Below are 16,223 nucleotides of genomic sequence, written 5' to 3' on the forward strand. Positions count from 1 at the left end.
AAAGTTAGTTCTTCACAGTTCCTTTTTCTTAATACACATATTTTTTAGCACTACATATACAGATTTATGGGCACGAAAGATACATGTAGAAAAGTGGGAGTTTATGGTGTACCACTGTAGTGGGTTGACCCTGACTGGATGCCAGGTACCAACTAAAGCCAAGGATTCATGAGTTGAGATAACAGCTGGGAGACGTCAGTTACTGATTACCTTCACGGGCAAAACAGACCCCAAGTGGGGGATATTACTTGAATTTATTACTAACAGGATAAGAGCCAAAGAGTGATAAAACAATCTTAAAAACACCTTCCCCCCACCCCTCCTTCCTTCCACATTCTCCCTCCTCCCCCCAGCAGTGCAGGGGGACAGGGAATGGGGCTTATGGTCAGTTGTTATTTCTGCTGCTCCTCAGAGAGAGCAGTCTTTCCCCTGCTCCTGTGGGGTCCCTCCCATGGGAGACAGTCCTTGATGGACCTCTCCAGCATGAGTCCATCCCTTGGGCAGCAGCTTTTCCCAAACAGCAGCTTTTCCCGTGGGTCACTCCTCCATGGGGTGCAGTCCTTCATGAATGAGCTGTACCAGCGTGGGTCCCCCACAGGGGCCACAGGTCCTACCTGGGAAAAACCTGCTCCAGCGTGGGCTTCCCTCTCCACGGGCTGCAGGTCTCTGGCAGGACCCTGCTCCATCCTGGGCCTCCCACGGGGTCACAGCCTCCTTCACGCATCCACCTGCTCCAGCATGGGCTCCTCCATGGGCTGCAGGGGCACAGCTGCCCCACCATGGTCTGCACCAGGGGCTGCAGGGCCTCAGCTCTGGTACCTGGAGCACCTCCTGCCCCTCCTTCTGCACTGACCTTGGTGTCTGCATTGTCGTTCCCATGTTCTCACTCTGCTCTTCCTGGGCTGGAATTCTTTTCTGCACAACAACCTTCTGTTCTTAAATGTGTTATCACAGAGGTGTTACTGTTACTCCTGACTGGCTTGGCCTTGGCCAGTGGCAGGAAGTCCATCCTGGAGCCGGCTGGCATTGGCTGCACCGGACAGGGGAAGCTTCTAGCAGTTTCTAACAAAAGCCACCTCTGTGGCCCCCCCCCTCCACCAACCCAGCCACAGAAACCCGCTACAACCACATACATGCATAAAATTATGAAGATGTAGTCAACCTGTCCTTCTCTTATGATTGCTTAAGAGAAAGTAACAGAAGATACCTTTACCTATTTGACACAAAGCTGCTTGAAAAACAGAAGTTGGGCAGTAGAGGGTATTATTAGGTCCTACTCACACATGAAAATGACTGCCATGAAAAAGGTAAATGTTATGTGGTAAAAGGGCATTTTTTCGGTCATTTCTATTTGACAGCCTCTTTGAGATGCCAAACCTCACACTGTTGTTTCCCATCTATTCATGATGTGATTTTTGTGAGATACTTGTTGACATACTTAAGATTCATGTTTCTCTGCCTGAACCAAAGCATGGTTGATACTATAGCTGCGAAGAAATAAATTTTTTGAGTATTTGACTTAGTATTACAACATGTAGAATTTATCTTCAAACTGTCATACTCAAGTGCAGCCCCACAAAGTTCTTTAATGGCTATGGTCTACTCAAAAAGGGAAGGTAAGTACCTCCAAGTTTTGGGACAGAAAAAACAAGTCTTAGAGAGCCAGAATTCTTTGAGAGGTATAAACATAGAACATGTCTGGAGGAGAAAAAAAAATTACAGAGGACACAAAATGTTGGTCAAACTGATGAAATCAAATTTCCAGGTGTTCACATGGCTATTAGCAATTAAGAGCATACCTTATTTAGGAAAACATACAGCCACAGCTGCTGTCTCAGTTCTGGCTGTAGGTTCAAAATGAGGAATTGACTTCCATCGTTCCCTGCTGCCATGATGCTGGCCCTCACGAGAATGAATCTACATGAAGAACAATCTAGCTCTAGTAACAGCCTTTGGGGCAGCATTAATGCCTCCCAGGTGAAAAAGCTTCCCCTAAAGAACTAACACTAACCACCTTCCACATGATTTATAAGAGTAGCTTATATGAAAATGACTAATCAATCTGGGCGGAGCTAAGTTCAAGAGTTTTTCCTGTACAGAAAAAAAACACATAATGACAAGATGTAAATAAACAGAACTGATTTCCATCTTCCAGCTGTTTTGATGGGATCATGAGAACTTTAGACAAAAAAGTCAGTTTTAATAATAAACCAGCTAGACTCAGAGAAACCAGTCTATCTAAGGCAATAAGAATGAAGACTGACAGACACATATAAGGAGATATCAAAGATGTCTATTGGTTTAATTTTCTTCATAATTAACATAGAAATATATGCTTCTTTGTAAGAACTACATAAATTTTGTTTAGATAAAGGTGTGCAATGAAAAAAGTGTGATTCTCTACCATTGCTGAGAAACTAAAAAGGGACAATAGTAACAGTTATGCTCATTTCATAACTTCTGTCTACAGTAATTAAATCAGCTTGTGTATTAGCAGTATAATGAATCAATACATTGATGTTATATAGCCTGCAAATGTTTCAGTCATTGATTCCGAACTAATTAAGGTTTCTATCTTCCGAAGTTCTTCACTGCTATGGGAGATGATCAAGCAGTTCAGAGCCTGGCGTAATCTTTCAGGATCATTTCCAATTTCTGGCTCAGCATGATGTTACCCTTCACTTTCAGTTTACCGGAGAAGAACGCCTAAAAAGAGCAGACAAGAGGGAAAAAAAGTGTGTATTCAGTTGTTTACACACAAATCAAAGAGTTGCTAGAACCAAATAAGAAGCCAAAGGTTAAGTGTGGTTGTTCAGTACTCAGGAGAAAGCCTTCAGTGCAGGACGCCTAATGGTTATTGTTTGTTAATGAAAACCATTCCAGTTCCATTCTAATACCATCCAGAAATAGTTTTCCGTCCGTAGTGCAGACAAGGCCAAGTTTATCACTCAGGAGAAAAGAAGAAAATACAAAGCAACTTCAGTAACCTCTATTTCTTTTCTTTGTATAGCACAGAGGACTTCTCCTGTTGTAAGACAAATGCCTACACAGAAGCTGATGGCAAAATTTCAGCAGGGTACAAAAATAAAGCTCCCAGACTCGTCCCCCCATGCTACACTTATCCATATATCCCTATAAGAAATGAAAAAACAGAATGAAAAGGTTATTTAATGAAAACTAAAGGCCTAATGAAAAGGTAAGGTATCACTCAAATTCATACCAAATGAACCAGAAACTTGCACAATGTATGTATAAGCATATCTCAAAGAAATGCTCTGGGTTTATACATAGCATACTTTCATTGAAATGCCAGTATATTACATTTTTATTGTCCCTACTTCAAAGAGCTGTATACCCTGTTTCACATTCAGTTCGTATTTTTTATAAAACTAGTTTTGCTTCACTGTGGCTTTGCAGTTTGAAAGCTCTTTGAAAGTTCTTTGAATGTGCTTTTGCATAGTTCCATTAACTTGAAATACATTCAAATAAAGAATAGAGAGAGCCAGCAGAAAAGAATCTGAATAGATGCTTTGAGCTTCTTTAGATGAAAAACTTCACAGAAACTCAAAGGAAATACAAATGCCCAAGAATAGATCATGCTCCTGAATCTCAATCACTGTTCTTTAGCATTCTGATGATTACATGTCAACATCTTGTTCATTTATGTTTTATGCCTGCTATATACAGAGGGTCACAAAGGATTTTATTCATGTGGTATGTAGGATTTATAACAAACATTCACCATGATCGTTAGTCTCCAATTTTATAATCAAAGTCTCCAACAACTTCTGCTTGGGATCAAAGAAAAGGAATTGTTTGATATATGATGAGCTCAATTAAAGTTTTCATTTGCTCAAGCTTTAATCTGTAAACTGACATATTAAATTTGTGACAGTTTAATTTACTTTTACACAAGCCATTTTTATTAGTAAAATTAGTAGTTTTAAGCAGATGATTACTCCAAGAAGCTGAAAGTGCAGACCCAGATTACAGACCTTTCTTAAATCTTTCTCTCCCTGACAAAATCATCATAGTTTGGGTGAATTTTGACCAGTTTCAATGCATCTACATGCATTCACTGTCCGACCTTTCACTCTACTGCAGTATTAGCAGTAAATCAGAACATTGCAACAAATATCAACTTGCTGCAATATGACAGTCAAAACAGCCTGAATGATCAAAGTGACAAACCTTGCAGATCATATATTGTGAAGTACCAGGAAACAAACAAACTACTAACTTTGTTGCAGATTTTGGAATCCAAACAGTCATGAATCGAAGATTGATTTAAGGCATATAGTATGTCCCCATGCAAGTGAGTATGTCTGTGACACACAGGTTTTACCTTTTGTGGGTTGGTCTTTTGTTGTACCACATCCATGAAATCCTCATCTGAGAGAGTGAAGGTGGTATCAGGAGAATTTCTGGCAGGTCCTTGATACACCGCTCCAGAGCCATTCTTTAAGTCAATTGCTAAGAAGGAAAAGCAAAGATAATTTCAAATTAACGATGAAATCTTCAGGCTAAAGAACACTACTCTCCTTATCTATTATTATAAAGCATCCGGTCTAAACTATCACCTATCAGCCACTAAGAAAATGAATGAGGTTTAATTCTTCTTCTTTAATGAAAGAAAATAAAAAATTATTCCTGTGCTAAGGGGGAGGGCACTTGCAGCAGGGACTGCCTTTAAACAATTCTTGCAGCAATGGTAAAAACTGTTTTTGAACAACACTAAAGATGCATAAGATATTAATTAGTGCAGTCACTGTGCAAATGTTAAAGTTAGTAATGAATTCTAATGTTTGAAAACAATATCCTATAGTCAGACAATGCAGACATGGTGGCATTCAAACACACTTGTATTTTCCTTGTTCTGCTCCACAGGCAATATAGCCTGTTCTGCTTGAGGCAAAGAACATTTAAAGCCTTGCCAAGTATCTGTCTTCCTCTTCCTCAAACTGTCTGTAGCTTCAGAGTGTTCTTTTCCCACACCAAATGACCTGCCAAAATAATCTATTACAAAGCTAACACTATCAGGTATTGTGTCATTTGGCTAGAAGAGTATTTTGACAGGATATGCTCTGCCAAATCATTCTCAGATTTTGCAGATTCCCTGTCTTACCTTTACACTTTTCCCTCTTGATCCATCGTGCTCCAACCCCACACAGTATTCAAGTGCATGTTCCCATAAGGAAGGGCATGGCATCTCTAATCACAGAATCATGGATGCCAGTTCATTGACAAATTTTAAGGCACTTGCTAAACGATGGAGACTTCTCTACATAAACTATCTTATGTGCAGTCTACATGAAACAATTTTTTGAAAGGATAAGGGGAACCATGAAGACTGGGAGTAGCTTCAGTCTGTCTATGTCTTTAATTTTCTGAAATTTATCCAGTTATAACAAAACTAGAAGGGGAGTTAAGTTGCTCAGTGAGAAGTGACATAGTGAACTATTATATCCAGTTGATTTTAAAGTAAATTATAATTTCTGAAGCAGGTTTCATGCATATCACTTTCAGGCATATAGCTTGATACAATATGAGAAGAAAGAAAACAATGACTGAGGACCAGATGAATGATGTGTAACTTTTTGTTTGTGGGTAGGAGCTGTGTAACATCCTTTTGACCCAAAACAGGTACTATATAGTCTAACATCATATGTGAGCCTTTAAACATTCTTCTGTAGGTTATACAGGCACAGACTATTATTAGAGGAAAAAAACGATCAAAAAATCATCTACTGAATCATGAAATGCAAGCTTCACAGTGGATACCAGCTCCCCAGACTAAGTTAACTAAGCTTAACTACCCATGTGCTTTCAAAACACACCACTACTCAAATGCTAGCAATGTTACAAACCATAGCAATGTAGCCAAACTGAGCTCCCTTTGAGCCAAACAGCATTGGTCAGTAAGCCCAACAGATTAATTTACAAAACAGACATAGTATCTAGGATACTTAAAGTTCTCAGTTATTTGTTTTGAATTACTTCCAGACCTTAGAAATCCCTTCTAGTGCTTCATTTTGCATCTATTTAATTTTTTCTGGAACAGTCCCTGGACTGTTTAGAAGGGACACAGACACTGAAAGCCTGACATAATGTTTGCCAAGACACAACTTCTTCATTACCTACTGACTGGAAAAGCAATTTTGACATATCTTATTGGTAAGACTCATCCATCAGTCTCAGCAGTGTTAAGTTTTGATACAAACAAAATTAAAAAGGTGCAGTGAGTCAGGCAATTTCTAACAATATCTAAGTTTTATTTTGAATATAGTACATACTTAACAGTTGTTAAATTGTTGTACATTCAGTTGTAACAATATTGTTACGCTCCTGTTCTCCATTTCCTAGCCAAATCACAGGACCATTGTTTACCAATCAACATCTACAATTAATTGTAAGCTCTCAAAGCACAAACATGCCTTTAAACATTGCATAATCATGGTACCACAGACAAACCTTTTATGTTTACACTCATAAAATCACAGAATCATTAGGGTTGGAAAAGACCTCTAAGATCAACGAGTCCAACCTTTAACTCATCACTACCTTGACAACCAAACCATAGCGCTAAATGCCATGTCCAGTTGTTTCTTAAACACCTCAAAAGGGATGGTGACTCCACCCTTTCCATGAAGAAATTCCTCCTGATGTCCAACATGAATGAGGCCACTTCCTGTTGTCCTGGTGCCAGTTACCAGGGAGAAGAGGCCAATCCCCACCTGGCTACAATCTCCTTTCAGGTAGTTGTAGAGAGCGATAAGGTTGCCCCTGAGCCTCCTTTTCTCCAGGCTAAACACTCCCAGCTCCCTCAGTCACTCCTCATAGGACTTGTGCTCAAGAACCTTCACCAGCTCTGTTGCCCTTCTCTGGACACGCTCCAGCACCTCAATGCCTTTCTTGCAGTGAGGGGCTCAGAACTGGAAACAGCAGTCAAGACGTGGCCTCACCGGTGCCGAGTACAGAGGGACAATCAGTGCCCTGGTCCTGCTGGCCATGTTATTTTTGATACAAGTCAGGATGTCACTGGCCTTCCTGGCCCCCTGGGCACACTGCTGGCTCACATTCAGACAGCTGTTGACCAGCACCCCCAGGTCCTTTTCCAACAGGCAACTTTCCAGCCACTCTTCCCCAAGTCTGCAGAGCTGTAGGGGGTTGTTGAGATGCAAGTGCAGGACTTGGCACTTCACCTTGTTGAACCTCATCCAGCTGACCTTGGTCCATTGATCCAGCCTGTCCAAATCCCTCTGCAGAGCCTTCCCACCCTCCAACAGATCTATACTTCCACCCAACTCAGTGTCATCTGTAAACAGACTGAGGGGACACTTGATGCCCTCGTCTAGATAATCAAAGATGAAATTAAAGATATTAAACAGTACTGGTAAATACTGAGCCATTGGGAACACCATGCATGATCGGACACCAAGTGGATGCAGCATCATTCACCATCACTCTCTTGGCCCAGCCATCCAGCTAGTTTTTAACCCAGCAAAGAGTGCTTTTCCAGGAGAATGTCATGGGAGACCATATCAAAGGCTTTGCTGAGCCTTTGATCAGGACCTCCCTCTCCTAAACCCCTGCTGAATGGGCCTGACCTCTTGGTTGTTCTGCATGTGCCACGTGATCACACTCAAGATAATCTGCTCCATAACCTTGCTGGGTCAGGCTGACCACACCAAATCCTTAACCTACCTCAAATTAAAACTTACTGGAAATTTAAAAAACCAAACCAAACCAAACAAACAAAAAAGGACTAATGTAATGGTATGTTATTAAAATATTATTTGCACTTCCTCTGTATTCTTTGTAAAGACCATCAAGATTTTTGATGAAGAACTAAAAATGAAAAGGAATTACACAGCAGCCACAAAAGAAAAGTACTCTGACAACAAAACTGTCTTTTCCACAAAAACATGAAGAATCTTCCATTGTTACTTACACTAAAGTAATTAAATATCTATGAATTATTATCGTTCACAAGATAGTGTTGTCAGAGACATAATACAAAGGGGGCGGAAATCACATGTATAGAAGTTAAAACACTAGACATTGACATTCTAAGATTTAGGATAGACATTTGCTTTGCCCTTGAGGAGTGCCTTACCTTTTCTAGGAGAGAAATATTAACAATTAGACTAATTTTTTGTTTGTTTTGGTTTGGGATTTGTTTTGCTTTAAAAGGGTAATGGCAATAGAAAACTTTTTCTTAAAGCAAACAAAACGAAGTGTCACCCATTCTTCACTGCCTGAAGTCATATTACATCATAAAATTATTGAGCAGTTTCGCCTTCATTTGTCAGCTGTTAACAAGCAACTACAAGCAACAATTTCTCCCTGGTTCTCATCACAAAGTTTTAATCTTCCAAGAACCGGAAAGGAACAGAAATATCTCCTGCCTTCAGCAGTGTCTTCAGCAGCATGAGGAAAAGCAACAGATGGGTAAATTCTTCTGAGTACTGTTCCAGAAAGTCGTTAACTATCAACCAACAAATCTCAGTGGCAATGCCTTTTCTCTTATCTGGAAAGAGAAGTTGAAATGAACTACCTTAACTCTAAAAAAAAAGATTAATATTTTATAACTGTTGAAAACAAAGGCAACTGATGTACCATAATAAATACGAAGGAGAGAGCAAAGTATGCTTTAGGTAGTGAAGCAAACTAGGAAAATCAAAGCTGGGGTGGGTGTCAACTAAGAATTTTGTTAAAAAATAACAAAAGACAGCTCCAGTTCCACTACACTTACTCCTTAGGTTTTGATACTGCCAAAATCTGTATCTTTATCTTCTTAAGAGGATTTTCAGCATCCTCTTAAATTAGAACAGCTTGATTTTGTATAGAAATACCATTAAATTAAGGCCAGTTATCAGTGGTTACAGTTCAACATTGTTTAGACAGCAGAAGAGCTGTCCAAAATATCACATCCTGAGTGCAAGGTCAATTGTTCTACACCCCTCCACAGCTTCACACAATCCACAGACAGCTACATAAAAGTCATTGCTGGTTAAACAGACTAGTGTTACTAATACCAGTGTCTCCATCAAGAAGCGTCTCTTTAACAACAAAAGCTAATTCAATTCACAAATTACATTTCATTTAAACTAATAAAAATCTTGGTTTACTGCAGAGAGTAGAGATCAAAAGGTCACACCTGCAGTCAAAACAAAACACTAGAAATAAATGTAAGTATGAAAAACCCCCAGTCTTTTGGTTTCCTAAAGTTTGGAAAAGACCAGAATGACTGCATACATGGGAACAAATTTCACAGGATCACAGAATCATTAAGGTTGAAACAGACCTCTGAGATCATCAAGTCCAACCTTTGACTGATCAGCACCCTGACAACTAGACATGGCACCAACTGCCACCTCCAGTCATTTCTTGGACACCTCCAGTGATGGTGACTTCACAACCTCCATAGGCAGTCCATTCCAATGCTTAACAACTTTTTCCATGAAAAAATTCTTCCTGATGTCCAACATGAACCTCCTCTGCTGCAGCTTGAGGCCATTTCCTCTCATCCTGTCACTTGCTACCTGGCAGAAGAGGCTGACCCCCACCTGGCTACAACCTCCTTTCAGGCAGTTGTAGAGAGTGGTAAGGTCTCCCCTGAGCCTACTCTTCTCTGGGCTAAACAACCCCAGCTCCCTCAGCTGCTCTTCATAAGACCTGTGGTCCAGACCCTTCATGAGGTCCATTGCCTTTCTCTGGACTAACTCCAGCACCTGAACTGAGAGGCCCTGAACTGGACACAGGACTCGACGTGTAGCTGCAACAGCAGCCCTTAATACTGCTGCCTTCTCTCATACGCTTCCCTCCCAGATCTTAGAAGGCTGAAGGACACTAGTAGAAGATGCTGGAGCTATAATCACTGGCTAAGACAGCAATGGGCTGCAGGGCCCAGATTGTTTCCAGCATTGTCAACTGCTGCAGTTACCACAACAGCACAAAGCTGAGCAAAAGCGACAAGTCAAAAAATTGAAACACAATGCAGGACAACTATGTAACAAATTTAACAAGCGGAAGAGGCCTAGCAGGTAGCTCAAGAGAACCAGAAACACTGTTTCTAAAGGCCTTTGAGGCCCTTAAAAAGAGATACCTAAAAAGAAGAGAGATAATGAAATAATTGGCATGAACTCATGGTTTGAAACAAAACAAAAAACTCCCCCCCAAGTAATATTCGTCCTCTCATTTCAGTTCAAAGAATTTTGACCATACATTAAAATAGTATGTAGTATTTAGCCACATGAATCAAAATCTAAATTCATTTTAATGTCGTATTTTCCCTTTTGCTCTCTTGTAGATACGTACATCATAAGATCTACCCTTCAAACAGCAATTTTACTTAGAAAAGACAGAAAGACAGAAGTGTTCTAACAGCATAACATTTACAAAACTGATTTAAAATTACAGAAGATCAATTAATAATCAGTAGGTCAAACTGAAGTGTAAAGAAGGGTCATTCTACTGACATAGTTGAGTAACTCTGTAAAGCTGAAGCAGGTTTGAAAATAGCCAAAATAGTGACACATAACTAAATTCGAGCTATAGCAAAGGTTACAATCTTACTATCATCTTCAATTTTTAAAGTAAAAAATTAATTTGCCAAAGGCTAAAATTTCTAATTATGTACAGAAGCTTCCATTACATTAACAACCGAAAAAGTCAAGCATTCAAGTCGGCAAATGGCATTGTCAATGTTATGTATTCTAAACTGACTACCATCATTCATGTGCATTACAAAAGTCTTACTGGTGACCTATATATGAGGCTCTCATAAAGATCATACAAAGACAGAAATCTTTTGAGTTATTGAGAATATCCTAGCTGCAAGAAAGCTGTCTTCCTTCGAATGTAAAATCATAAACTACTCTCTTCTTCCACATTCACTATGCAAAATTAATTATACGAGCATCTGGTAGAAGAGACAGTACATGATGATGCTCTTGAATACTGAATAATAAAATAACATATGCAAACATGCAAAAAGAATTAAGTTGGCAACTGCTTATAAATCTCTTTTTTTTCTCTTTGTGTTTGTTTGGGTGTGTTTTTTAATGACAGGAACACTGTTTTTAAAAACTCACAAAATAAAATTTCCATCATGCAGACACATCCATACCTTGCCATTAGAAACGTACCATTAGAGTTATGTAGACAGCAATAGTAGTAGGCTATTGATCCAAAATAAGGACAAACTGTGAGGGTCAACACTATAGTTGTCATACCAGCTAACACTCTGCTAGTGAGTTTTCATAACTATTTTAATATTACAATTTAATATTTAAATTATTTAATACACCACAGAGTCTACAGTAATTCATAAGCTTGAAGGAACTTACCACACTATATAAATATTCACAGTAACTTTTCCGAGATTTTGAAAATGCTTCATTTCAGCCCTTAAGAGTAGTTGGTAACAGGAAATGTTTAAAATATTTGGTTACCTCCTCCACCCTCCATCCCACAGGGAGTTCTAAGGTTTTTTCCAAATTCATATAAAAGTACAAATAATTTTTACTGCAACAGAGGCAGAGGGAACAGGACAAACAAAAGTTATGTCTATTTAATCCCTTTTAGCTAGGGAAATATGCATTGGAAGAAGGTTACTTTACTCCTACTGCTTCAGCAGGAAACATAAGAGAGGACAAGCTTTGTTTGAAAAGCAGAAAAGGCTGACTACTGATTTACTCGAAGCAGGAGTACTCTCTTGCTCTGGATACAATGGCAAAACATCTCCTTGTTTCCCCTCTAACGAAACTTGGTCTCATGAGGCAGGTAAGGCCACTGCTCAAGTCTAAATCTATAAATGTGTTTGTTCTGCACTCAGTATTTTGCAATTCCAGACCTTCCCGAGTGAGAAACTTTATTCATCTCTGGAACATTCCTCAGTAGATTTTTTCCTCCATTGTCTTGTCCTTCTATTCTTTGTACACACATAATAGGTGACCAACAAAGCAGTTCTGAAACTAAAGGCAATGATGAATCATCCTAAAATAGTTTTCTGGCTGTTATTATAAACATGGTCATCACTTGTATCACATTTAGTTACACATGAAACAACAGGCAGGACTGATGTAGTATACAGAGTGACTCCCAACAAACCCAAGTATTCACTTTAAGTATTTTGGAGTTTAACCTATGCACTTCTAATTATCTTCTAAAAATGTAAGTAAGAACATAAGAAAGACTTCATAAGCCTTTTGTTGAGGTTCAAAGCATGTCCATAATTTTAAATTACTGAGTGTAAAAATGGAAAACTACAGATAGGAGAAATGATTAAGAGCAGCAATGAATTTTAAGACAGAACATCTGAGGTGGATTATTCAGTATTTCCCCCCATCTCATTTTGATATAGAGGTAATAAGCTGGCATAATTTACATACGTATATTCAGCATATTGATTAACTGCTACCCAAGTGAAAGTCACCCCTTATTCCTTAAAAACTGCTTAAAAGGCAAAAAAGGTAGAGCACAATAATATTTTTCCTGAAACTTAATAACAGTCTTGCTACTCAGAATCTCTTCTGGTTCACATTAGGTAAAGATAAGGTGAAACTATAGGTTTCTAAATTGTTCCGTAAAAGGACAAGCAGTTTCTTAAACACAATAACCATTTCTTGAGAACAGACATTGTAAAGACTTAACAATAGTTTTTAAAAAATCACAATGTACAGAACGAAACACAACACAGACTTGATTTGACCTACTGTCAGTCTCTCCCCTCAGCCTGTCAAAGGGCAGCTCACTCATCTGCATCTCCCCCAAAACCCTTCTGACTACATCCAACCATAGAGACCAACGAAAATGAAGCAGTCTAAGCAACAGACTTGACCCAAAGACTTTAATTTCTCCACAAAATATCAAAGGCCTGAAAGTTACAACCTGACTAAGCTTCATCCTTTTGGAAAAACTTTACATTCCACTAACAGACCAGTAGACACATGAACTAAAAAATAAATAAATTCGAAAGACAATAAATCGGTTTTTAATTTTTTTTTCTTTTTAAATACATATCCTTAGAAAGATAGCACAATAGAATTTAAGAACAAAAATTTTTTGAGGAAGTAGTTTTGCCTCCCTCAGATCACTTCACATAATTCTATAATCCACTCTTACCAGAAAAAGTTCTGACCCATTGCTATTACAGGCTTTAGTCTCTTTTCATCAACCAGACCCATGCTTAAACAATAAGAAATCATGATTGTAGCTTCATTAAACCTTGATCTCAGAAAATTTGAATGGAAACAAATTGGGCTATATTTTCACAGAAGTGACAAGAACAATGCAGTAGAAATAATTACTTATTTGTTTTAGATGAGTTAGCATGTACATCACCAGCAGACTAATTACTGTAACACAGAGCTCCTAGTAGGCTAATTTAGCATGCTTTCTTAAGTGCAGTGGCAATCCCATCTGGAAAATGTAAAGAGAAATGCGCTTCAGTTCCAAAGGATATTTGTCTATGCCCGCATGTAAATAGGCAAGTTACAGAAGTATGTTCCTAGAAAGGTTAGTAACTGCCAGTATGGGACTTTACCTGACCCCCTTGTCACTTGTGCATCCAGAATGCATTCAGACTTTCAGGTCCCAGTGAATATTCATCTACTACCATATGCTTATTTTCAAGCCATCAGTTTAATTAGAAAGAAATAATTATTCTCACTTCATTAAAAAAATGCATCAGGGTATTATATAAAAGCTACAACTTACTCCATTGCATTGCTGTTTTTCCATCTTTAGTGATGTCCCATTGGAATACAGCGTTTACTTTCTTTACCAGCTCGTTTCCAAGCTCTTTGACACGACGACCAATTTCTTCAAACACGAGGTCACTCTGCAGCCCTACAGTCTTAAAAAAAGAGAGTACGAAGAATTGAAAATTGAAACTTTGCTAAAAGGTACTGAATATGTCTCTTAGCTTATGCATTGTGTCCAGGAAAAGTATCTATAGCAGAATTATTAAATGCAATTGAGATTACTTCCACCACAAAATAATCACCTCTAGCAGCCATGAGCACTAAAGAATACATTTAAGCAGAAAATGCTTTATTCTAAATTTTCATTTCAAATTATTTCAAATCTTGCTTTTGCAGTTTTGTCATTTATCATCACAAGACAGGCTTTTTAATTAGTGCTCTAATAGTTTCTAAATTGCCCTTTATTCCCTTTGGAGGATAACCATTGTCACTTTTTCCACAGTGAATGGCAGGTTAGTTTTTAAAACAAAAAATTGGTTTTACCAGTATATTACTTTAGCTTGACATGGAAGTTGTTCAAAATATACTGAACTATGAACACAGTCAAAACTGCAGTGAGGACAGAATTTAAGAGTGCAAATAGCTACTTTTACATTTTCAACTGTTCCAAACACATTATTGCGCAAACCTTTCACTGTCTTTCTTTAGCAAATATTTGTGCTAGATAAAAGGCTACACCTTTAGAAGCTACTCCAGTGACATTTCTCATCTAATTGGAACGGGAGCAGAGAAGCTCTCATAGCTGTAGTTGTTCTGCTGTACCCACCTGTACACCAGAATGCAGTGATCCTCGTGCTGCTATCCTGTCACCTCTTTGTTTATGCCTAATATTTTTCATTATACAACAGGGTTCCTAATGGCATTTAAATTTGCCAATCTTCACTCAGTCAGGTTAGTTTCTCCTGGTGAATGTCTGGTCCTCTCAGCAAATGTCTGTTAAAGCACCTTAATTTCTCAGAGTAAGCTTAAACAGAAACACCTTTTCTGCCCAAGTTTAAAAAAAAAAAAAAAAGAAGACAGAAAATCTGGAAAGTTCTGAAAAGCTCTAGTGTTTGAACTTCAAATGCAGATAAGGCAACAGTTCAGAATGTCAGAAGATTAAACAAAAGCAGCAAAAAGCAACAGGTTCTTGGAATGCATCACAGAATCACAGAATGACCCAGGTTGAGAGGGACCTTAAAGATCATCTAGTTCCAATTGCACTGCCATGGACAGGGACAGCATTCACTAGATCAGGCTGCTCAGTGCAACCAACCTGGCCTTGAACACTTCCAGGGATGGGGCAACCATAACTTCTCTGGAGAACCTGTTTCAGTGCCTCATCACCCTCCCAGTAAAGAATTATTTCCTAATATCTAATCTAAACTTACTGTCTTTCAGCTGGAAGCCAATCCCCTCTGTCCTGTCACTATGTGCTTCTGTAATAAGTCCCTCTCCATTTCTCTTGTAGGTTCCCTTTAGGAACTGGGAGGCCACAATCAGATCACCCTGAAGCCTTCTCTTTTCCAAGCTGAACAATTCTAATTATTTCAGCCTTTCCTCAGAGATGCACTCCATCCATCTATTCATCTTTGTGTCCCTCCTCTAGACTCGTTCCAACAGGTCTGTGTCTGTATTGGGGACCTCAGAGCTGGATGCAGTACTCCAGGTGGAGCCTCATCAGAGCAGAGAAAGGGGACAGAATCACCTCCCTTGACCTGCTGCCCACGCTGCTCTGGATGCAGCCCAGGTATCACGCAATATTATCTATTCTGTGATCACAGGCTTCATATGAGTATCACTACCTCAGCATTTCATAAACTTCAATGCAACAAAGTTTCACCCTTTACAGGCAAGGATCCATAGGGGAAAAAAGATACAGTTTAATAAGGCAGTGCACTGTCTTCAATGTCTTTCAGATCACATTAAGAACCCAGGTTCTTAATCATCCTCAGCACTGCATGTACAATTCTGTCTCCTGTGGCAAGTCCAGTATGCAAGGCTTAAGGCATGCATGCATGCAGAGGATTTTTTTAAATATACACAGTATAAAGTGCATATTGTGTTAGGCCTAACCCCATGTACCAATAGCTCTCAGTCTTATCTCAAAATGATTCAATGACAAAACTGTTCTTTTCTATGAGCACATTATCTCATTTTCACTTATTCTAATGCCTTCTTGCCACTTTCTCCATATCTCTGAAAAAATTGAGAAAGGTTGGTCACACACTTTTACATCCTACACAGATTTTGATCTTTAACATCTACAAAATAAAAACAAAATCCTTGTTCTACAGATATAGGATGTAATTCCAATTTCAAGTTATGCAAGTGCTCGAAACCTGTGGCCCTCAGTGGTACATGCCCCACTTGTTTTGTAACATACAGCACAATATTTATTCTAAGAATTCAATTAGCATCAAGCACATTAAACTACATCAGCCATCCTGTGTGTCTTAACTGGAATTTTATTCT

The 16,223-nt window shown here is 38.9% G+C and overlaps 1 protein-coding gene across 2 annotated transcripts in view; it reads right to left on the bottom strand.

The window, feature by feature from the left end:
• Window positions 1-2,273: 2,273 nt before the first annotated feature.
• Window positions 2,274-16,223, bottom strand: part of HSD17B4 (hydroxysteroid 17-beta dehydrogenase 4) — a 61,517-nt gene continuing 47,567 nt past the window's right edge. For both annotated transcript variants that reach the window (XM_051789380.1, XM_051789381.1), the window contains exons 22-24: window positions 13,723-13,861; window positions 4,346-4,473; window positions 2,274-2,706 (exon numbers count right to left, since the gene is read on the bottom strand). In XM_051789380.1, coding sequence (XP_051645340.1) covers window positions 2,617-2,706; window positions 4,346-4,473; window positions 13,723-13,861 — 357 coding nt within the window. In that variant the 3' untranslated portion in view covers window positions 2,274-2,616. The remainder of the gene's footprint in view (window positions 2,707-4,345; window positions 4,474-13,722; window positions 13,862-16,223) is intronic.

The sequence above is a fragment of the Manacus candei genome, unplaced genomic scaffold, assembly GCF_025592945.1.
Source record: "Manacus candei isolate 608988 ecotype Guabito, Panama unplaced genomic scaffold, ASM2559294v1 h1tg000027l, whole genome shotgun sequence".
In the NCBI taxonomy this organism is placed as follows: Eukaryota; Metazoa; Chordata; class Aves; order Passeriformes; family Pipridae; genus Manacus; species Manacus candei.